This window comes from Lepidochelys olivacea, assembly GCF_965140295.1.
Source record: "Lepidochelys olivacea isolate rLepOli2 genome assembly, chromosome: 6".
In the NCBI taxonomy this organism is placed as follows: Eukaryota; Metazoa; Chordata; order Testudines; family Cheloniidae; genus Lepidochelys; species Lepidochelys olivacea.
In genome coordinates, this window is record NC_140416.1 from 71438189 (window position 1) to 71461536 (window position 23348).

At 37.7% G+C, this 23348-nt stretch overlaps 1 protein-coding gene across 1 annotated transcript in view; it reads right to left on the reverse strand.

Moving 5' to 3' along the window:
• The window catches only part of RYR3 (ryanodine receptor 3), a gene marked incomplete at its 5' end in the record, with an annotated part of 579989 nt that overhangs the window by 304926 nt on the left and 251715 nt on the right, over nucleotides 1–23348 (reverse strand). Inside the window, 10 exons of the mRNA XM_084631721.1 lie at nucleotides 538–675; nucleotides 5196–5298; nucleotides 7673–7873; nucleotides 8358–9159; nucleotides 10527–10753; nucleotides 12601–12687; nucleotides 20221–20386; nucleotides 21196–21356; nucleotides 21801–21837; nucleotides 22626–22810. Of these exons, the coding sequence (XP_084487847.1) occupies nucleotides 538–675; nucleotides 5196–5298; nucleotides 7673–7873; nucleotides 8358–9159; nucleotides 10527–10753; nucleotides 12601–12687; nucleotides 20221–20386; nucleotides 21196–21356; nucleotides 21801–21837; nucleotides 22626–22810 (2107 nt within the window). The remainder of the gene's footprint in view (nucleotides 1–537; nucleotides 676–5195; nucleotides 5299–7672; nucleotides 7874–8357; nucleotides 9160–10526; nucleotides 10754–12600; nucleotides 12688–20220; nucleotides 20387–21195; nucleotides 21357–21800; nucleotides 21838–22625; nucleotides 22811–23348) is intronic.

Genomic DNA, 23348 nt, shown 5'->3' on the forward strand with positions numbered 1-23348 from the left:
GGATTTCCCACAATCTGAGTGTTGTAGTAGCCAAGCAAGGTACGAACAAACTTCAACAGGACTTTATTTTTTAAAGTGGAAACCTCTTTTCCAAGCTGCCACTGCATCCTCAGTAGCTCTCCCTCAGCCTCTTCAACTCCTCCCCACTCCTTCCTGTTTCCTGTCCTTTCAGACTCCCAACAGCCAGTGCTCCCAATTCTAATAATTACAAGCACCATCTAAACACCACACTGAGTTTTTGTTTTGCTTTGACCCATTACGCCAGTATGCATCCACGAAGTTCAACTCTGGATCTGAATTATTCCACAGATTCAGATCCATCTCTAATAAAAACTCATTTAATCATGGCCTGGAGCCCAGATGCTTTTTTTAACTGTCTGAAAACTACTTAAAGATACAGCTCCCTTCTTCGTTCTGCTGTATAAAAAATGTCTTTTTATTCATACAAACTTTTATGAGAAAAAATGTTACAGCACTGAAACTTCTGCAGAGTAAGAGAAATATGCAGTACTAGACGTACCACTTTAAAAAACTTACTGGGAGACTTTTCCTCCACCTCTGTAGGCTCTTTTTTTTCTGCTTTTGGTGGGCCTTTGATTTTGTATATCAGTGAACGAAGTTTGCCCATCCAGGAAGTGTCTTCATCCATCTCCTCTTCTTCTTCGAGTGGAATACCTAACATGCAGTAAAACTAATTAGAAACAAACCATATGCCTTCAAGATAAAATTGTTCAACACACATACTTAAAAAAAATTCCACAACATGTACTGCATAAGGTTAAGAAATCTGTAGATTAGGAATATTGAAAATAGCTTTTAACCAGAGGATTTCTAGAATGTTAGCTATAGTAGTACCCCTCAAAACAGCAAATTTACTACAGTTATAGTATAAATATTACAAATAATCAGATATATAATACTCCTTCTGAACATCAGTAATTGATTCCCCTAGTATAACAGGGGAAACGACTATAAAACTATTGTTTTAGGAAGATTCTACTGCAATTAATGATGACACAAAAGTCCTGTAAGATTTGGCTCGGGTTTAGGGAGAGTTTAACAATATATTCCTCTGAATGGGATGATTTAAAGGGGTTGGTTTGATGCTTTTATTTATTGGCTGGTGGAGTTTGTTTCTTGTTAAAGGACCCTGAGAGGTGGGAGGATACCAGAGCTTGGGCTCAAGCCCAAGCCTGGAAGTCTACACAGCAATGAAACGGCCCTGCAGCCTGAGCCCCGTGAGCCCGAGTTGGCTGGCACGGACCAGCTACGGGTGTCTAGTTGCTGTGTAGACAGATTCTCACAGCACCTAGAGCTGACCAAACTGTGTCTGAACCATGCTTAAAGAGATGCTCCATCCCCTTATAGCTCCTATGTGTGACGGGACTGTGCATGCATATTCTCCACTGAGCAACTGATATGTTCCCTCCAGACCAGGAACACAGGGGTAAAAGTGGTCTTTCCCTATAATTGATGCTACCAGTTGTTTCATGCTGTGGTGGAGCCAGACACTTGAATGGAGAGCAGGGAGCCTCTCTCTCCAACTGGCAGCCAGGCAGTGTGGAGGAGGAAGCAGTCTGATTCAAATGCAAAGGAGACAAAATCCAGACAGGATGGGGGCGGGGGGAAGGGAGGAGTAGATTAGGACACAGAATCAGGTAAGAGTGGGACCAGAAGTGAGGACGGAAACTGGGACTGGCTGGGCAAAGAAGCTGCAATCTGGAGGGAGGGAAAGCTGAGACTGGAATCCAGGCTGCAGGGAAGGGGAATGGGACTGAGAGATCATGACGGAAACAGAGAGGGGAACTAGGGTTCAGTTGGCTGGAGGGAGATGTGGGACGCTGAGATCATATGAGGAGCTGAGGTGTCGGGGGAGAACTCGGACTGGCTGTGCAAAGAGACAAGGATCCACAGAGGGGAGCAGACTGCAGCAAAGAGTCAGCAGGAAGGGGATGGGTGAGATTGGATTGGATAAGCCTAAGGAGAGAGACTAGAACTGGGAGTCAGTGGGAGAAGCAGAGGACAAGCTGGATGAGGAGCTGGGAGAAAGTAACTAGGATTGGCTGGGCAAGCAGACTGGGATTGGATGTGGGGAGGGGGAGAGAGGGACTAAGAGAACCTGGAGGTGGAGACTAGGATTGCTTGGCAAGGAGACTGTGGTTAGTATAAGAAGCCTGAGCAGTGAAGACTGAGACCGGGTAGGTAAAGAGAGTGGGACTGGAAAAAGGAGATGAGAGTGGGGAAAAGACAGACCTGGGTCAAGAATAAATTGGATGATATGTAGTGCAGAAGGGGTCAAATCTGGGGGAAAAGAGGCAACAGGGTCTGTGTTCATTAGATCTACTCTCCTCCAGAGCCTGGAATGAAACCCAAGATTCCTGAGTTTCACCAGATCTCTCTGAAACACACTGCCAGTGTCCTATCCCCCTCTAATGTTGACCTGCAAAGACGTTTACAACCTACTACTTCTATCAGTTACCCCATTAACTCAAATGGCAGAGTTCTGTGAAGTTCCAACTCTTAGGGTTCCAACTCTGCAGAAGAAACATATAGGTGTCAAGAAGATATCACATAATGGAATTTCTGAATTTTCAGTTTGCTTTTTAAAAAATCTAGGAAATTGCACACAAACAGCTATGTTAAAAGAACAACTGTTAAGGTTGCAAAGTCAAGCATTCAAAAGTTAAGAAATGCCAGAAGCAAAGTTGCCTGTGTATCCTTCATTCAGCTAATTTCTACGTATGCATTATACTTTCCTCAATTACATTGTCACAAACTATTTTTTCTACTTAGCATTCTGAGAGTACTTAGCATTTTATACCACTTAATATGTTCGCACTACAGCTCCCACTGACTTCAGTTGCATATGTGAGTGCTAAGCACTTTTGTAAATTAGATCCCAGGGTCCCTAATCAGAAAATCAGGAACACAAATGATTATCACTTGTGAAAAGTTTGGTATCCATGACTTGCCTCACACAGAAACTATCTCGCAGAGATAGATTCCACTTCTCCAGGAAATCATTCAACTGATTTAACCATAAGATCATCCTTTCTCTTCCTACAATCCCCTGCCTCATTCATTACACACCTTCCAATCTCCTAGCGGAACCCCTGCCACACAATCCACACTGTAGGGTATATATATATGTGCACTACATTTAAAAACCTGTGACTGGCCCTTGCCAGCTGACTCCGGCTCACGGGACTCTGGTTTGCTGGGCTGTTTAATTGCCACGTAGACATTCAGGCTTGGGCTCCAGCCTGAGCCCTGGAACTCCACAAGTGGGGAGGGTCCCGGAGCTCAGGCTCCAGCCTGAGCCTGAATGTCCACACCGCAATTAAGCCCAAGCCCTGTGAGCCTGAGTCAGCTGGCCAGCCATGGGTGTTTAATTGCAGTGCACACATAGTGTGCAAGTGGTAGAGTCCCCTTTGCTATGCCAGAGGTTGGTCCTGGCTTGCACCACCAGAATTGGAGTCCTCTTGGACTATGATTGGAGGGACTGATGGACGCCCATGATGCTCAGCCAGCGCATGGGGTTATCATTGTCATCTGGTCCAGGAGGTGATGGCGGCCTTGCCTCCTTCTGCTTCTCTTGTCTTCCTGGAGCAGGTCCTGTGGGAAACTGCTCCCCAGCCACCCCTCACCCCTGGCCCTCCAGAACTTGACTTCAGACCCCTGCCCTGTGAGCCACCCTGGCCTCCCTGACGGGCAACCTAAGTCAGCTGAACAACATCCAGCCAGTCCTTCTCCAAACCATGCCAGGAAAACACCTGTATGCACTTGTGCTTCATACGATTCACTTCTTCGTCCTTGTGTCCTGCCCTGACACCAAGTGGCAGGACCAGCCACCTGTTGCCTCTTTCAGCACTTGCAGAACCTCTCACTGAGGTTCTGGCTGCACTTCTCCCCGGACCTCCTGATTTTTGCACACCCCATCTGTGGCTTCACAACACCTCCTCCTCGACCTCCTTCCAGCACTGGCTAATACGGCCATCACACCAGGTGGAGGAAGCTAGAGATGGGCTGCTCTACATCTGCGAAGCCTACATTCAATCCCTTGTTTGATCGTGCCTCCAAACAGAAAAGGAGTACTTGTGGCACCTTAGAGACTAACCAATTTATTAGAGCATAAGCTTTCGTGAGCTACAGCTCTCTCACGAAAGCTTATGCTCTAATAAATTGGTTAGTCTCTAAGGTGCCACAAGTACTCCTTTTCTTTTTGCGAATACAGACTAACACGGCTGTTACTCTGAAACCTCCAAACAGAGTTCCTCTGGGCGGTGTCTACTGCCTCCTCAGAAGCCTTTGAGGAGCAGCGGGCACTGTTGGAGTTCTCTGTTTAGTGTCCCCTTCATGTTCTTTGATTTTTGCCTTATGACCTTCACTCCCATCCCTGTTTTTTCATTTGTTGTCTCCACCATTTAGTTGTGGCCCAGGTCCACTGGTACCTCCCTCTGGGTTAAGTGAGAGGGACTTTAGGAATGGGTGGGCTTAGGCCAACCACTTCCCGGTACCCAGAATACAATTTATGCAACAAATGAAGCAGTGTCCAACAAGTGAAGCAGAACCTTCACTACACAACCCTGAACCATCCCAAGAGCACGTCCATTCTGTGCACGGAAGCAAGAGTCCTGTGGAAACAATAGTGTGTGCTCATGTAACTAAAAAATATATCACAACACATTCACACAAGGGGGCCAAATTAAGGTTGCACAGGCAACTTTAATTCTGGCATTTCCTAACTTATGAAGCAAAACGAACAAAAAAGGTATGTCCCCTCTCCCCCGTGTAATATATAATTATGTCTAGCGGGTCAGTCTCCGTTTACAGCTGTAAGTTTAATTAATTTTTAGGGTATCCAGAACTTCTTCCCTGGTGATTTTTTTGTTATTTAAATTTAATTAATCACCATCATCTCCTCCTCCTTCTTCTAATATCAGGGCTAGGTAGGGCTGAAAATTTAAATAATATATAATAAAAATGTTCAATTCAATTAAAACTTTACAATGGAAATAAACCATGACACACACTTTAGATCCTTTCGGGACTTAGTAACTCCAGGAACAGTCATTCGATACATAACACAACTAAAATGAAGTAAGTTATGTCTTCAGTATCTTGCTTGCTATGGAAAAGAATCAGAACTAAAATGTATAATGTTCAATCAGTGAAAAAAATAATTTGCCTCTCACCACAGTGAATTAGAAGATCATCGTGGAACTCATATAGCTCTTCCCGAATCTCCTCTGGACAGGGACAATCTTCTCTCAGTTGAAAATTTAGCAACATATTAATCTTTTAAGGACAAAAATAAACCCAAATATTTAGGACTGCACAGGGGCCTACACAGAGTACAGTAACACAGACATACTTTACTGTTACTTATTTACACTTGGTTCTCAAAAGAACTGGCTTAAGGAATTTAATTATGATTCGGGCTGTCAAGCAATTAAAAAAATTAATTGTGATTAATCATACTGTTAATAATAGAATACCATTTATTTAAATATTTTTGGATGTTTTCTACATTTTCAATTATATTTATTTCAATTACAAAACAGATACAAAGTGTATAGTGCTCACTTTATTTTTATTACAAATATTTGCACTGTAAAAAGCAAATTGTATTTTTCAATTCACCTAATACAAATACTATAGTGCAATCTCATTATCATGAAAGTTGAATATACAAATGTAGAATTATGTAGAAAAAAATAACTGCATTAAAAAATAAAACAATGTAAAACTTTAAGGCCTACAAGTCCACTCAGTCCTACTTCTTGTTCAGCCAATTGCTCAGGCAAACAATTTTTTTTACTTTTGCAGGAGATAATGCTGCCCGCTTCTTGTTTACAATGTCACCTGAAAGTGAGAACAGATGTTTGCATGGCATTGTTGTAGCCAGCATCTGGCAGGTAAATACCTGCCAGATGAGCTAAAGATTCATATGTCCCTTCATCCTTCAACCACCATTCCAGGGGACATGCGTCCATGCTGATGACTGATTCTGCTCAATAACGATCCAAAGCAGTGCAGACCGACATGTTCATTTTCATCATCTGAGTCAGGTGCCACCAGCCAAAAGCTGATTTTCTTTTTTGGTGGTTCAGGTTCTGGTAGTTTCTGCATCAGAGTGTTGTTTTTTTAAGACATCAGAAAGCATGCACCACACATCGTCCCTCTCAGATTTTGGAAGGCACTCCAGGTTCTCCTCCAAGGAGTTCAGCCACAAATTTAATTGATGCTTTTTTTTTTTTTTAACAAGCATCATCAGCATGGAAGCTTGTCCTCTGGAATGGTGGTCAAAGCATGAATATTTAGCATATCTGGCATGTAATACCTTGCGCACTGCTGGCTACAAAAGTGCCATGTGAACGCCTGTTCTCACTTTCAGGTGACACTGTAAATAAGAAGCGGGCAGCATTATCTTCTGTAAATGTAAACAAACTTGTATCTCTTAACGATTGGCTGCACAAGAAGTTGGACTGAGTGGACCTGTAGGCGCTAAAGTTTACATTGTTTTGTTATGGAGTGTAGGTATGTAACAAAAATTCGATATTTGTAAGTTGCACTTTCACGATAAAGAGATTGCTTGTATGAGGTGAATTGAAAAATACTACTTTTGTTTGTCATTTTTACAGTGCAAATATTTGTAATCAAAAGTATTATAAAGTGAGCACTGTACGCTTTGTATTCTGTGTTGTAACTGAAATAAATATATTTTAAAATGTAAAAAACAAATCCAAAAATATTTAACAAATTTCAATTGGTATTCTATTGTTTAACAGTGCAATTAGAACTGTGATTAATGACAATTAATTTTTAAAATGTGATTAATTTTTAAAAGTTAATTATGTAAGTTATCTGTGATTAATCAACAGCCCTCATTATGATTCATATAAAAAGATTCCCAACAATAAAAAAAGTTTTAGAGGAGACATTAGCCAATTGTCTTGAAAAAGTAAACAAACATTCCCAAAGCCCCACATAAGTAAAACAGAAAAAACAAACTATCAAAAAATTAGCTCCATAACAAACCTGATGCCTGCTACCTTTTGCATGCATCTCTAGTGCAGTACACACAAAAACTATGAAGCAAATAACAGGTAAATTAATTGACTCTGGTGTTTCATAGATTTCCAACAAATCAGAACATTTTTCTCTCTCTCCTTGAATTTCCCCCCCCCCCCCCGCAAAACTGAGGAACTACTTTTAGAAATGGAGAAGTCAGTTGGTTACAAGATAAGTCCATTTTCATGCATACCAACAGTACTTGCAAAGCAAAAACTGGTAGGTTCACAGAGTTCCATTCAGGGGTCTAAGGTCAATATTTTCAAACCTATGCGTGAAAGTTAAGTTCTTAGATCCACATTTAGTCACTTCTATAAAAGTGGCCTGATTTTCAAAGAAGTTGACTGCCTGTAGTTCCTATTAACTTCAGCACCTTTACAAAATTAGGCAGACTTTAAGTATGGATATAGGATCCTACATTCAGGAATTCAGGTTTGAAAATTTTGGCTTGTAACATCTTGTGGCAGCCTAATAAACTATTTCATAAGATGTTCCATCTCTCCCAGGGTCAAAATTCTAGTTTAGGAGTTAGACAATTCTACCTCTTCCTTTCCTCACTTATCACACTTTAAAAAAACCCTCCTGTCCTTTATTTTACCTGTTCTTGAGGGGGAGAGCGAAATTCCTTCGTCTTCTTGGCAGTCAAAGCAGCAGACATGTTTAATGCTTGCATGAGTTCATTGTACCTGTATTTCTGATTATATTGCAGCTTTGACACATAATTATCTGCAAATGATACAATAGCTTCAACCCTGTGTCGCAGCTCACAGTCACAGAAATAATTGAGTAGCTCACACATCTAGCATGAAAAAAATAGAGGAGAGTTAAATATCTTAATTGAGAATCTAAACCATAAACTCTAAAATGAAAGAACAACAATGAACACTGCACACTAATACGAAAGGTTCTTCTATTTGCCAGGCAATAAAAATTAGAATAATAAAAATATTTATTTTTTCACTAACTCTGATTTTTAACAAGTAATAATAAATATATACAGATATTTTATTATTATGATCTACATTATTTTGCATTTATACACTGCCTTTCATTGGATGCTGTCAAAGTGCTTTATAAATGTTTCTTCTCTCCCATAACATGCATGTCAAGTACCTTGCATGTGAAGTGATTTGCTCAAGGTCACACAGCAAGTCAATGATGGAGCCAGGACTAGAACCTGGGAGTCCTGAATCCCAGGTTACTGGCTGCAAACACTAGACGTCATACCCTATTCTTGTTTCATCAGTATAACATTTGATATACATTTACTTTAAAATGGTCACCTGGAGTTTAACAGATTCAGGTAATCTTGTCTGCACTAAGCCTTTCATCGGTGGTTTAGTTTCCTTTAATGCCTCTTCCCCAGCTTCCACAGCTTTTTCTTCAATCTGTGTAACTTCCTCCTTATCCGTTTTCTCTTCTGTTTCTTCCTTGTGCTCTCCAAACACATTGGGATCAATAAGAAGTAAAATCTGTTTCACATCATCATCATCAAAAACCCCCATTACAAGTAAAGTTCCTATAAGTTTAAGAACAGGAACAAACTGGAATTCAACTTTCCCTCCAACAGGGTCTCGGATATGAACACCACTACAGTGTACTGCCTCTGTCAGCATGCTTATGGCCTTGGTTTTGAGTATCTCAAGTGGTATCTCTGGACTGGGCTTCTGATGTTCTTCACTGGCCACAATGAAACAAGGAGTAGAAAAATTAAAACCTGGTTTCAAACAAGTGCTAAGCCCAACTCCTGGTAACCCATGTCTCTTTGATTCATCAGGATATAATTCAATTTTTCTAGTTTCATCTGTAATTGGAATGATAAATTCATTGTTCATCATAAGCTTGGCTTCTTTGGCACGTTCCAAATGAATACTGATAAGTAGATCATAGAATCCAGCGCGTAAGAGTCCAGGTAAATACTGATTATCTATTGTGTAAAATAACTGAGATAGGTCCACATGGCTACAGAGTGCATAAGCAACTCTATTATTACCCAGTGCACAAACTGAGCTATAGAGTTTTAAAGTGTGGTAGTGGAATTGCAGCAAATCCTCTTGTTCACATAGCTCCAATATATCAACACACCTGTAATGCAAACCAAAGAAACATGAGAGTGAACATCATAAATGAGATTTCATTAAATACATCCACAAACAAACTGGGGGAAAATAGGAATAATGGTATAATGAGTTAAAGGATAAGGTTTTGATTAGTTCTGTTTTACACTACATGTATTCACTTTAGTACCTAATAATCGCTATGTCCACATCACCTAACCAGCAAGTGTCAGAGTAACAGCCGTGTTAGTCTGTCTTCGCAAAAAGAAAAGGAGTACTTGTGGCACCTTAGAGACTAACCAATTTATTTGAGCATGAGCTTTCATGAGCTACATTGGAATGCATCCAATGAAGAGAGCTCTTGCTCATGAAAGCTCATGCTCAAATAAATTGGTTAGTCTCTAAGGTGCCACAAGTACTCCTTTTCTTTTAACCAGCAAGTGATAATTTAGAAATCCCTAGTTAGGAGAGGACAAATACTGAAATAAAAGGGATATGGCAGATAAGTTATCTAATATATGGAAAAGCTTTCAGAGCACCTGAGTACCCATTCAAGAATATTAATTTTCAAAAGACAATATTTTACTTTAAAGGTCCAAAACACTTCAGTAACATCAATATAAGATGCAGTGTTTTTGGAGCCTTTCTGAAGAATATTGTAGTATTTCTGGATAAAGTACACTATGTTTAGCTCTTTTTCTTGAACCAAATTTCACTAAAATTGACCTATCAAAAGCAGAATTATTAAATCAGTCTGCAAAAGAAATATGGTTAAAAAACTACATTTTTGCACAGGATCAAGTTATGCATATTAGAATATCAAATAAAACAGCCAAAACTACATTACTGTAACTCTGAAGATAAAATTGAACATTCAGTGCAATTTAGAGGGAGTTTAGATTTCTAAAATATTATTTCAATCAAGAATATGTAGTTTAATGACTGTAAAACTAAAGTAGATTATAGGAAAATATTAAATACTTTTAAAAACAACACAAAGAAGCAGAATTACAGCATTTGCATGTAATTTATATTTGTGTTTTGAACTGGGTGAAGATTCAATCCAAAGTACTTTAGAAGGTCTAGCTCTATCTTTTAATGAAACAAAATCAGATATTCTCCTAATGTCTGTAAAGGGTTCTATTTTACCTACAGTAAAGTGATCAAATGGCATCAAGATTATTTGGCTTTTAACATATATTTAAATCACATATATACTGGATGTTAGTTACAGTAAATGAAATCAGAAATTCTAAATGACTGTCAAAGTAATTCAGACTACAGCCTGACTGTACTCCTAGGCATTGAGGACACCCCTCTGAAAGAGGGACCTCAGTCAGCTACCCCTACATATTTCCTTCACAAGAAAACCACTGTGGTTCTCTCCAAATGTACCTGTTCTCCTCTGGAATATGAAGTGCCATCATTTGCAGTGGCTCCAGACACTGCACTACCCAACCATGGCGTTCACTGATACGCTCAGTCTCCACCTTCAGGAAGCTGTTAGGCATTCTGCTCCAGAGCACAGGTGTAATTGTTTGCACATCAAGACGTGGGGGGCACTGAGGAATGGGATTTTTCTCTTCACTTTTAAAGATAGCTGCTGATAAAGGCATGGTGTTCTGCAATAAATAAATTGGAAAATTAAAAAGAAAATATTTTAAATTGTTTACCAACATCTTATGGCACAAATATTACCATGTATAATGGTTTAAAACACACACAGACACACACTCTTAAATACGTGGCTTCTGTATAACAGTAGTTATTTTTCACTAGTCACTGGGAGACTCCCACTGAGGATTACAGAAATTTATAAATTTGCAAATAAGCAAACAAACTCAACTTTAAAGATATCAAGGGTACTTAATTTATTTTGACAAAGGTAGTTTTGTTTTAGAACATGGTCCATCTTGCTCAATATCCTATCTATGACAGTAGTGTGTTCCAGAACATAAGGAAGAGCATACAGAACACAGCAATTATGGAGTGATCCACACACCTTCCCCACACGACTTCTGGTAGTCATAGGGTTAGGGTTGCCCCAAGCGTGGGGTTGCATACCTGATCATCTTGGCCAAAAGCCATTGATGGATCAATCTTCCATGAACTTATCCAGTTCTTTTTTGAACTCAGTTATGTTTTTGGCCATCACACCATCCCATTGCAATCCACAGTTTATCGATGTGTTGGGTGAAAAAGTATTTCCTCTTTTTTGTATTAAATCTGCTATCTATTAATTTCAGTAGGTGTCCCCTGATTTTTTATATTGTGGGAAAAGATAAATAACATTTGTCTATTCACTTTTTCCATACCATTCATGATTTTATAGACCTCTATTGTATTTCCCTTTAGTCGTTTCTTTTCTAAACTGAACAGCCCTAATCTTTTTAGTCTCTCGTCGCATGGAAGCTGTTCCATAATTTTGATAATCTTTGTTGCCCTTCTCTGAACATTTTCCAGTTCCACTATATCCTTTTTCAGATGAAGCAAGCAGAACTTGACACAGGATTCAAGATGTATGTGCACAATGGATTTATAAAGTGGCATTACAATCTTTTCTGTCTTCTTTTCTATCCTTTTCCTAATTGTTAACATACTGTTAGCTTTTTTGACCACTGCTGTGCACTGTACAGAAGATTTCAGAAAACAATCTGCAGTGACTCAGAGATCTTTTTCTCGGGTAGTAGCAGCTAATTTAGAATCCATTGTTGTATCTGTATAGTTGGGATTATTTTTTTCAATATGCATTACTTTGCATTTATTAATGTTGAATTTCATCTGCCATTTTTTTGCCCAGTCACGCGTTTTTTTAAAATCACTCTAACTCCTGCTTTGGACTTAACTAGGTTGAATAATTTTGTATCATCTACAAATTTTGCCACTTCACTGTTCACCCCATATAATGAACAGCACAGATCCCAGTACAGATCCCTGGGGGAGCCTGCTGTTCACCTCTTTCCATTGTGAAAACTGACCAATTATTCCAACACTTTGTTTCCTGTCTTTTAGCTACTGATGAGCTACTCATCCATGAGAGGACCTTCCCTCCTTAACCTATTTAGTTTCCGTAAGAGCCTTTGGTGAGGGACCTCATCAAAGGCTTTCTAAAATCCAAGTACACTATACTCCCTGGATCACCCTTATCCACATCCTCAAAGAATTCTAAGAGACTGGTGAGGCATGAATTCACTTCACAAAAGCCACGTTGACCCTTCCCCAACCAACCATGTTTATCTGTGTGTCTGAGAATTCTGTTCTTTATTATAGTTTCTACAAATTTGTCCTGTACTGAAATTAGGCTCACCTCTTTTGAGAATTATAATTTGCCCTTGTATAATAGTCAATTTACGTGTTTTGTAAAAGTAATTAAGTTTTAACAATACAAGGATCTCACTACCAGGCTTTTCTGTGAGAGTTACCAGATTTAAAATAGCAACATTTATTGATAGAAAACAATTACAAATACCTTTAATTTACCAAGTTCGAAATGAAACAAATTTGTGCTCATAGGTTGTATAAAAACTGCTGGAAATAATTTTGTGGTTGGTTCAACCTGAAAAAATAGATTTATCACAATTAAAAAGGCATAAAGAGTCACTTACCAGTTTATGTCAATATATATATACTGTACTGCAACTTCTACATGTTTATTAAATAATTGTACACAAGGCATTAAATTGCCCATTAGAAGCCAAACTACAGTTTGCCCTATATTGCACTGTACAATGTACCCCAATCCTTCAAACACTTAGGCACATATTTAATGTTAAGCATGTGAGTGGCCCCATCAGAGTCAAGGGGACCACTCTTGAATTTAAAGGTAAGCATGTAGGTATATGCTTGCAGGATCAGGGTATATATGTATGGTGTGTACTATAAAGTCATCTGTAATGTGTCAGCTATTCTATGATAACCTCTTCTGTTCAAGATGCAGTTTATTACAAACCAAGATTAAGAAAAAAGAAATATCTATTAGTATATAGGTACTCAATCTGGGAAAGAGCTTAGAAATCAAAATTAGGTAAAATTATTTGAATTTAGGCTTTTTTGTTAGGAAAAAAGAGAGGAATCAGGGGTGAAATTCTGTGCAGGAGGGCTGGCTAAAATGGCTTTAACTCACCTCTCAATTCTAGGCAGCTTTGGGGGCCAGAATCACTCAATGTAATTTAGACTGCCCTGGAGGCCCATCTAAATTAAGGCCAACCCTATGGGCAACAGCATTATTTAGTATCTTTGCAGCAATGTGTGCTGAGGCTGTCACGGTTCCTCCCCCACTCTGAACTCTAGGGTACAGATGTGGGGACCTGCATGAAAAACCTCCTAAGCTTATCTTTACCAGCTTAGGTCAAAACTTCCCCAAGGTACAAAATATTACCCCCGTTATCCTTGGACTGGCCGCTACCACCACCAAACTAATACTGGTTACTGGGGAAGAGCTGTTTGGACGCGTCCTTCCCCCCAAAATACTTCCCAAAACCTTGCACCCCACTTCCTGGACAAGGTTTGGTAAAAAGCCTCACCAATTTGCCTAGGTGACTACAGACCCAGACCCTTGGATCTTAAGAACAATGAACAATCCTCCCAACACTTGCACCCCCCCTTTCCTGGGAAATGTTGGATAAAAAGCCTCACCAATTTGCATAGGTGACCACAGACCCAAACCCTTGGATCTGAGAACAATGAAAAAGCATTCAGTGTTTTACAAGAAGACTTTTAATAAAAAATAGAAGTAAATAGAAATAAAGAAATCCCCCCTGTAAAATCAGGATGGTAGATATCTTACAGGGTAATTAGATTCAAAAACATAGAGAACCCCTCTAGGCAAAACCTTAAGTTACAAAAAAGATACACAGACAGAAATAGTTATTCTATTCAGCACAATTCTTTTCTCAGCCATTTAAAGAAATCATAATCTAACACATACCTAGCTAGATTACTTACTAAAAGTTCTAAGACTCCATTCCTGTTCTGTCCCTGGCCAAGACAACTACAGACAGACACAGACCCTTTGTTTCTCTCCCTCCTCCCAGCTTTTGAAAGTATCTTGTCTCCTCATTGGTCATTTTGGTCAGGTGCCAGCGAGGTTACCTTTAGCTTCTTAACCCTTTACAGGTGAGAGGAGCTTTCCCCTGGCCAGGAGGGATTTCAAAGGGGTTTACCCTTCCCTTTATATTTATGACAGAGGCCCTGACCCTGACCCCAACCCCAGCACTTGCCATATACCAAGCCTCGTGATGGAATCCTTTGAAAGCAGCTTTATCATAGAATCATAGAATATCAGGGTTGGAAGGGACTTCAGGAGGTCATCTAGTCCAGTCCCCAATTTTTGCCCCAGATCCCTAAATGGCCCCCTCAAGGATTGAACTCATAACCCCCTGGCTTTAGCAGGCCAATGCTCAAACCACTGAGCTATCCCTCCCCTCCTGTCTCTCTACAACAGTTCTTCCTCTGGCAAGATATGGGGATTTTTGAGTGCCCTTATGCCTACTCTAGCCCCTTCATGTTAGGTAAACTCTAATTTGATATGAAGTAAACTTCAATGCCATATTTTTGTAAGGGGGAAGAAATGAGGGGAGATGTATCATTTAGCCAGTGTAATGTAAAGTTCTGTTTCATATTAGGATTATTTATAGTGAATTAACAGTTTCTCATACAAATGTCAAAGGCATAAAAGCTATTATAATTTTTGGAGAACTTGGAATTAACTATTTCCAATTAGATATAGCATTCGTGTCTAGCCCTGACTGATCACAACATATCACACCTTAAAATTGTGACATTGTAATTTACAGAGAAACTTATGTAGACATTTTTTTATTACTTAAAAATTTTCTCTTCTGCCATCTGTATATTTAGATTCCTGGTACTTTACACACAGGAAAAAGTACCAATTTATTTTTAAGAACTCTCTAAAAATATTTCTCAAGTATTTTTCTGTAAATGGAAAAACACCTGACCATGTGGAATGGGATATATTTTTATGGTCTTTCATTTGGTATGTCCTAATTGTTTCACCATTTACAGTGACCCTAAATGAGTAAAATAAACATTTATATCACATCACTGAATATTTCATATAATATGCATGTATACTACACGTAGCATGTATGTGCAGTTAGTGTACTAGATATGCTGTGTATCAGTGTAAAGTGTCACAAGCTAAAAAGTGTGGCAAACTGCTGAAGGCTGCAGAATTGTGCATTGCAAGTTCTGTAGGTCACTCAGACAATCAATTTTATTCTCTAGAAAAACCACAAAATGCCTTAAATGATCATGCAATCACATCCGGCAAAACATACACTGTAGGTATCCAACACGTCCTAAGCTGATGTATTTTAAGGGAAATACACTCTCAGCATTGGGTTAGATACAAAATATATGGATTTCTAGCCCCTGGAAAAAAGCAAAATGTGCAATGGTTATACAGCCTGTGATTTACGCAGTCTTTCCCTAAGAAGCAGGAAAACAAAGCATCATAGATTGGAAAGCAACATTTGAATACAACAAAGTTGGAAAAATACTGAACGTATCCTAGATATTCTTTTGGAAATTGACTAAACATGGTAAAATTCTTTGCTATTTGCTAGTAGGTAGGTTGACTAGATAGATAGATACTTACTTTCTCTCTCTCTCAGTTTTAATAATTTACTTTTTATTTTCTAATCCTGTGTGAAGGTCAACACATTGTTACTAGCCTTGAATAAAATAAACTGCCTTCATAAATCTATATTAAAGATTCCATTTCTATTTTTTATGATTTGATATTGGTATGACAATTAATTATAAATGTCTCTATTAAATATATATTATTTTTCATTTCCTCCTTATTATATTAAATATAGAAAAAGGTTTCTGAACTTTCTAACAGTATATAATGAATAGGTCTAGAGCCACTCATTATTTTGGTCACTGGGCCTTTGTGACTGAAGATCCAGCATACAAATATTGCTCCTCTGCTCCACTTAAGAAAATTGAAAAATGGAAATAGTTACAACATTAGAATAACAATTATTTCAGTCTTTGTCCAGGGATCTGGCTGAACTATCAGTCACTTGCCCAAAGGACGTGACTGAAAAAAATCTCATTTATATTTTACGATTTTCATCCAGAAGTGTTTAAAAAGAAAGACAAAGGCCAAACACAGTTGTTTTCATTATTATTTTGAAAATTAGAGCAAAGAAGTAAACAATTTGAAATAGCTTAAAAGTTATTGAGACATGATTCATGTGCAGATTTTTAACTCTTTATTGCCTAAGTACTTTCACAGAAAATACACCTTTATAGGAAGGGCTACGCTCTGTTTTTTAGTAGACCAGTTTTAGTAGACCACATTAATTTAAAAAAAAAAAATCTGAAAACCACTCAATATGTTCAAAAGTGTTTTCTAGGAAAAGAATACTTGAAAAAAAGAGAGAAGTCCTTTCATGATATTCTGTTTTAAATTTAGTACAAAGACCCTGAGTTTTAATGGCTTGCACATAATAGAAACATCATTTTGAAAGCTGCCACATCAGGAATAATAATAACGCTAACGTTATCACCACATTTCCCAGGGAGTTCTTTGCAAAATTAAGAAAACACCTAAATGAACTATCCTTGCATCTAACAAACAAGGAATGCTACAAAAAATAACAGACCTAATTGTTCTTATGAGAACAATAAATTCCATGTCTTTATTCAGCAGCTGTTACCTTGATCTAAAACTGGCCATAAAAATCAGGGATCTCACTACAATAGTTTTCAAAGAAAGCAGCACACAGCATTTAATTTAAATATAGTTTAAAGAGTTAAGGGTAATTTTAGTTAACACATACTTTTTTGTGTCTACCCAAGGGTTTTTTGTTAACTTGTTTTTCTATTATTTTTTTTTAAATAGGATGCCAAAACTGCTTGAGCTCCATTGCAACAGAAACTCTAGTGCACATGGCTCTCTGGCACTGGCAACCATGCTCAGTACCTAACCATGCCACAAGCAATTCTTATTGACATAGTGCCGAAAATAGCTGTGACAGGTAGAAAACCATCTCTGCACTATGGCTTAAAATCTTTGTAAATCTGGTGGAGCCAATTGGTGTTAGGAACATTGGTAATTTTTTGGCAAACAAGTAGGTTAGGCTATGGTGTAATAAATTAATGATTGTTGTTCATGCCCCATGAAGCACCCGCAGATGGAGGGATACGCCTTGGGGCCAAGTGCAAGCTTTTGGGAATTGCTTGGTGGGAGTGAGGAAAGAGGCAGATGGCCTGTCTCTGCTCTGGGAAATTCCCAGTACAGTGTATGCTGCTGCTACAGCAGCAACCAGGCCTTAGAATATTCAGAGATTTTGGCACACTGACAAAATTAAGCAATAACAATGCAAGCCAGAAATGGTTTATATTGATTTTCAACACCTTATAACTCATCCAAATTTGAAAAAAATAATAATGGGACAAGAAAATGGCAGGGGTTTTTCCCTGCAAATTTCAAAGGTCTGCTGCAAACAATGGAAGTGTAAGAGGTTCTCAAAAAAGGATTGCAAGAATTGTTTATAATAGAAAATAACATATAGGGGTCAATACCAGCTCCCTTTATAAAAAAGTGGTCCGCATAAAACATTTGTCTTATGTCGTCTATGTCCACTAGAGGGCAACATTGTCAAAGGCACCATCCAGCAAGCGTTAGTGTTACACGTACAAAGTAGCCTGTTCTAATATGGGGACAAATACAATTTTTTCAACTGTTCTCATTCCTATCTAAAAAGCATACAATTCTATGTGGATATTTTCTAAGTGGAACATCTTTAATATTATCCACCTATAGCTCTTGAAATGTAGATATTTTTTCATATGGACCTAGTATAGACCTGGGCGTGCAAAATCTCCTGACTAGTTTACCCAACATGTTTAGCACCATTTCCATTTCACACATCCTCCGTGTTGTTTATGTACATTTCATATGATTTACTATAATGGAAAACTAACAATGTGGAACTACTCTCCTGAAGTCAACCAAAATATTGTGTTACAGTTTCCAATAGATGGAAAGAACAGAGGTTCAGTGCCTAGTCCCATGGCTGATCACAAAGCATTCACCTCCATTTATTCAGCTTGCCTGTTAGCTATTTTGCTACTGGCAGGTTTTACAACTTATTAAAACCTGGAATCCAAGCTGGTATTGCGTCAATGTGAACACTCCAAAATAATAAAAGGGGGTAACAAAATACCCTCAAAATAGAAAAACTATTTGAGATGATGCTTCAATCAAGCCACACTCCTCAGTCTATAGTGCTAACCTTGCTTTTAGCACCCACAAAAAGCCTCTTACTCAACTTGTGCCTCTGAGTCCTTTAATAGTGTAGTTTTTATTGTTTAATTTATCTTAATGCTATTTAAGTGAATTTGGGGGGAATCCAGAAAAAGGATTGACAAATTGGCAGCATTGGAAAAAGCAGTCCTCTAAGTTAATCAGAGAGCAGCTACACACAGTGGGCAACAGCACTGCAAGCTTCCAAATGAGCCTACCCCACTTTTAGGGGTTGAGAAATAAACATTCAAGCACATTCATTCACTGCCTTCTCTTCTAAGGCTGTCAAAAAGAGGAGTGAATTAGAACCAAATTTGATGATGGATTTTATTATATATAGACACTTGTCCAGGTTGGAAGCAGAGTGAGACCCACCAGCTCCTTTCATATAGGCCTCCAAATAGCTACCAACTGGCAACAATTTTTGTTCACTGCCAGCCAGAGATAGATTCACATGAGTAGTTTATATCCTTTTTTTCAGAAGGTTCTGTATGCTATTATCTGTTGCTAGTGACAGCTTTTTTAGTATATGATGACAATGACTTACAAAATAAGGAATTGTTTTTCAAGTAACTAATATAATTTGTAATAGTTCAGTCTGTTAGGCTCCTTCTGCAGAAGAAAGTGAAGTGGACTGCTGGTACAATAATTCACTGAACATTGTTTTATTGAAATAAACATCTAGATCTGAAATATGGCCATTTCATTGCTAGACTGAATGTTGGATAGCTTGTTTGGAGATCACAGTGCTTTCTAAAAGTCACAGCAGCATGAGAGGGCCCAATCCTGCAAAAGATCCTTGCATACAAATTCTACTGAAGTCAACCGAAGATGTCTCAAATACAGAGGGGCAAAATCAGGTTTAGAGGACAGACAGATTAATCACCCAGTAATTTCTTGTTTAACCAATTTAGAGTAAGTGTTTTAATTGTAAGAAAAATTATAGTTTTTAAAGTTTTCACTTCAGCATTTACACTCCATGTATAGGTTTTGCAAATAAAAAGTTTTCAAAATACTAAAAAGAAAATAAATATTGTCATTATTTTTAAAGTTTAATAACAAGGTTTACTTTTAATTTAAACATTTCCTTGCCATTCCACAAACTCAGATGTGACAGTATTGTGTTAGCTACTGCGTAAATAAAAGCATAAAGTAAACTGACCAGTCTAGTTTCACCATCTAAGCTGAAAAAAGGAGCAAAATGTTTAAGAAATGAAATTTAAGAGTATACTTAACTAGAGATTGAACTAAACCCAGTCACCAGATCCCCAAATGCCAGAGTTCTGGGGGACATACAAAACCTGAACCAAGATCCAAAAGTTGTATATGGTCGCTATTCAAATATTTAGTCAAACCAGATATCCAGATCCAAACTTTGGGGTTTCTGAAATCTGGATCTGATTTCTGAAGCCAAAATCTACCTCCACTCTAAATCATTCTGGCTTCCTTTCTTGATATGTTACATATTAAAGAATTATTTTTAAATAAAATTTAATAAAATAAAAATGATCAAACAAAATATTGGCATATAGGAGAGACGAACGGTCTGATCAATATTTTTTCCAACAAATATTTTTCTGTTAATATCAGTACTATTTTCTCTGTTTAAAAGAATTATTGGAAACAGGAGAAATGTGGCATTAGATGAGCAGATTTTTCATTTTATCAACACACATTTCAAAAGATAATGATATCAGAAATATGTGCTGTTGTCACAGGAAAGTTAGACATCTGGCGAAGAAAGAAATAATCTTTGTTAAAGCAGCCAACTTGATAGCTAATTTTCTGAAAAGCTGCTAATACCTGATAACAAGTGCCAAGGTCTTTTCCATTGGCTGTGAATGACAACATTCCAGTACCCAGGTCAACTAGGCATCCAATTTCTAAATCAACATTACTGCGACTTGATCTCTGGGAATTAGCAGAAATGTCTCCACCCCAAACCATGTAGCAGTTACTGCGCTTCACACTGAAAGAAAAATATCAAGAACAATGAAAACTAATTATTTGTATGAAAGCTCATGCTCAAATAAATTTGTTAGTCTCTAAGGTGCCACAAGTTCTCCTGTTCTATTTGCTAGATTGTGACTGATTAAATATAAAGGTTAAGATGGACATTAAATAATTTTTTTTCCACTAATAACTAGAAATTCTGAGGGAGAGGTCAGATTTTTTACTGTTTTGTTGTCATAATGAAGAAAGAACATCTTAAAATATAAAGGAACTTCGTTTTACTGATCACTGTTTGTACTGACCATTTGTCAAATGAACAACAAACTTACTTTGCAAAGCCATTTCTCACTTGTCCTGGTGTCTTTACTTGCACTTATACCAACGAATCAATATTCGCTTGGACATGGTTCAGTTTGGAAAAGCCCTCTCTAATGTTCTTTGCAGATTTCAAAAACATGAATGAATTTCTTACTTTTCTGAATGCCACTCAGCTGTCACATGCCTGATTTGGAAAGCATGAGTTCACCTGTAGTGATTATTCAGGTGTAACAATGAAAGGAGGAGAGCTGGGCAAATTATTAGTTGAAACAGAATGCCCCCTATCGGACTTTAACAGCACCACCTAAAATTTGTTAATTAACAAATATATGATTTAGTGACTAGTTCCATCTAATACTTGAATTTAAATGAGCATTAGAACACGATCCATTATTACTTCTGTTTCATTCATCTTTGTGGATAATAAAGTAAAATTCCTTTCCAACAACAAGTAAATAGGTGATTTAAAAAATATATTCTTTAATACGTGATATGCAAGTCCCCTACCTTTCATGAACCCTGCCTCTTTCATCACCTAAAGTAACTGTCACTGTGCTATTTTTGTTTAGGTCGAAATTTTCACTGTAAAAGTGGTAGTCAGGTGTTACCCAGCCAACCCAGACAGAGGATGGGTCTTGACCAGCAAATATTCGTACTGAGTAATAGTACTGAAAAGAGAAAAAGTAGTGGGTCAGTGACAGAAAACTGAATTGTATTATGAAGACAAAAATAAGAAACATTCTTAACAAATACAGGAAGAGACCACCAAATATACATTCAGAGTTAAAAAAAAAAAAAAAAAGCACAGTTACTGTGCACGCTCTGAAACATGAGAAAATGGTCTCCCCTTATATAGAAATACTACAGTTAGTAAAGTAGCAGTAGTACTACAATAAAGAAAAAATAATCCACAATAAAGACAGAGTTTAGATATATATTTAGAAACATAAACATAGGCACCAAATTTTAAAATTTTGGCCAATGTGGATACACACAAATAAAATCACTGGAAAGTATTTTCCAGGGATTTTCAAGAGACCCTTTTTAAATGAGCATATTACCATGCAGCAAACATTAAGCAATGAAAAGCATAACTGAGCATATTTACTTACTGTTGTAGTGTGAAGAGCAGTTTCTTGGTTCTGTTTTCTGGAGGAAAAAAGTAGCATTGTAGTAATTTGGTAGTGTAAAGCATTAAGTGACACTGTATATATATATTTTTTTTTGAATACTTGAAATAAATTGCTCATATGGATTAGTTTCTGTTTGTTGGGCAAACAGTACTTTCATGCCCAGAGTCAATGGAATGCAACAACCCTTTCTAGAGAAGATCAAGGAAGGAAGGTGATGCATATGTGATCATTCCCATTGACATGAGGAAGAACTGTAGAGAGAAATATTTACAACAGCCAACCAAAGATAAATGGTCTTTTTCCTTCCCTGAGCATATTTATTGCTGCATTTGCAGTACACATGAACTAAGAAGAGGAGTGGAAATAGGAAATGGGGTGGAGATTATATAATATAAATTCAAGATTAGAGGTTAAGTAAAAGATTCTTGCCTGGCTTTCAGAGGTGCTGAATCCCTGGAAATCCTGCTGATCTCACTGGGATTTTTGAGTGCTCAGCACGTCTCAAAGTCAAGCCAATAAATAACTAGAGCCCTCTTGCTACATTTCTTTGGGTAGATTCAATTCTTGTTTGGATATCTAGTGCTCTGCAGCAAATTTTTGTTTTAAGGTTATTTAAATCTTCACATTTAAAATGCTGTGCTTTCTTAATAAATAAAGAACATCAGTAACATAAATCCTATACAATTACAGTGTGTGGGAGGAAAATGAATGGGAAGTACTATGTGTAAAAAAGAGAATAATGGAGAATCGTTTATTAAATTTCGACTAGAAGTTTACCACAAGATGATTAAATATAAATCTAACCTTTTTTGGAAAGCATCAGCAGATGCACTTGTCACACCAGTGCCATAGTTAAAGGATGAATGGAACTCAATGGGCATGCTCAAACGGCAATATATCATGTCTGCATTGCTGTTCTGTGTGCCAAATGTCTTGTGGGTCACTTTCAAGCAAGGTGGGCTGTCAATGGTTCCATCGATTCTCGTTATCTAAAAATCATAAAAATAATATCAAATTCATTTAGAAAACTGAGAAACACATTATGGAAATTTTGTATTGATTCATGCTGAATTCAGCTGACCAAGAATTAACTTATAATGAACAGGTAGCTGTTTAAACTTTTCATCCTCACACAACAAAGTCAAGCCAAATGTCCAGTAGAGAAAAATCCAAGAAAGACAAATATTATTTGCATTGTTAATCTCTTACACTCATAATTCAAAAGGTTTTTTTTAGATTCTCACTTTAATTTTAATATAGAGTCCCAATGACTTCTATCTTGATGTATGGTCAAGGTGACTGAACAGACCCTCAACATAAGAAGGCAGATAAAAAGGGTAAAAAAGGAAAAGGTAGAAAATATAAATTTGGATACAAAAGAAATTTAAAATAATCCACGGTTGGCATGCTTTGAGTACCCAAATGACTGTAGTGCACCAGTATGAATGAGTAATACATACATAAAGAACAACAATGAACATCCACATGGGGTGACAACACTACCATAAATGAAGTGGGAGACAGACA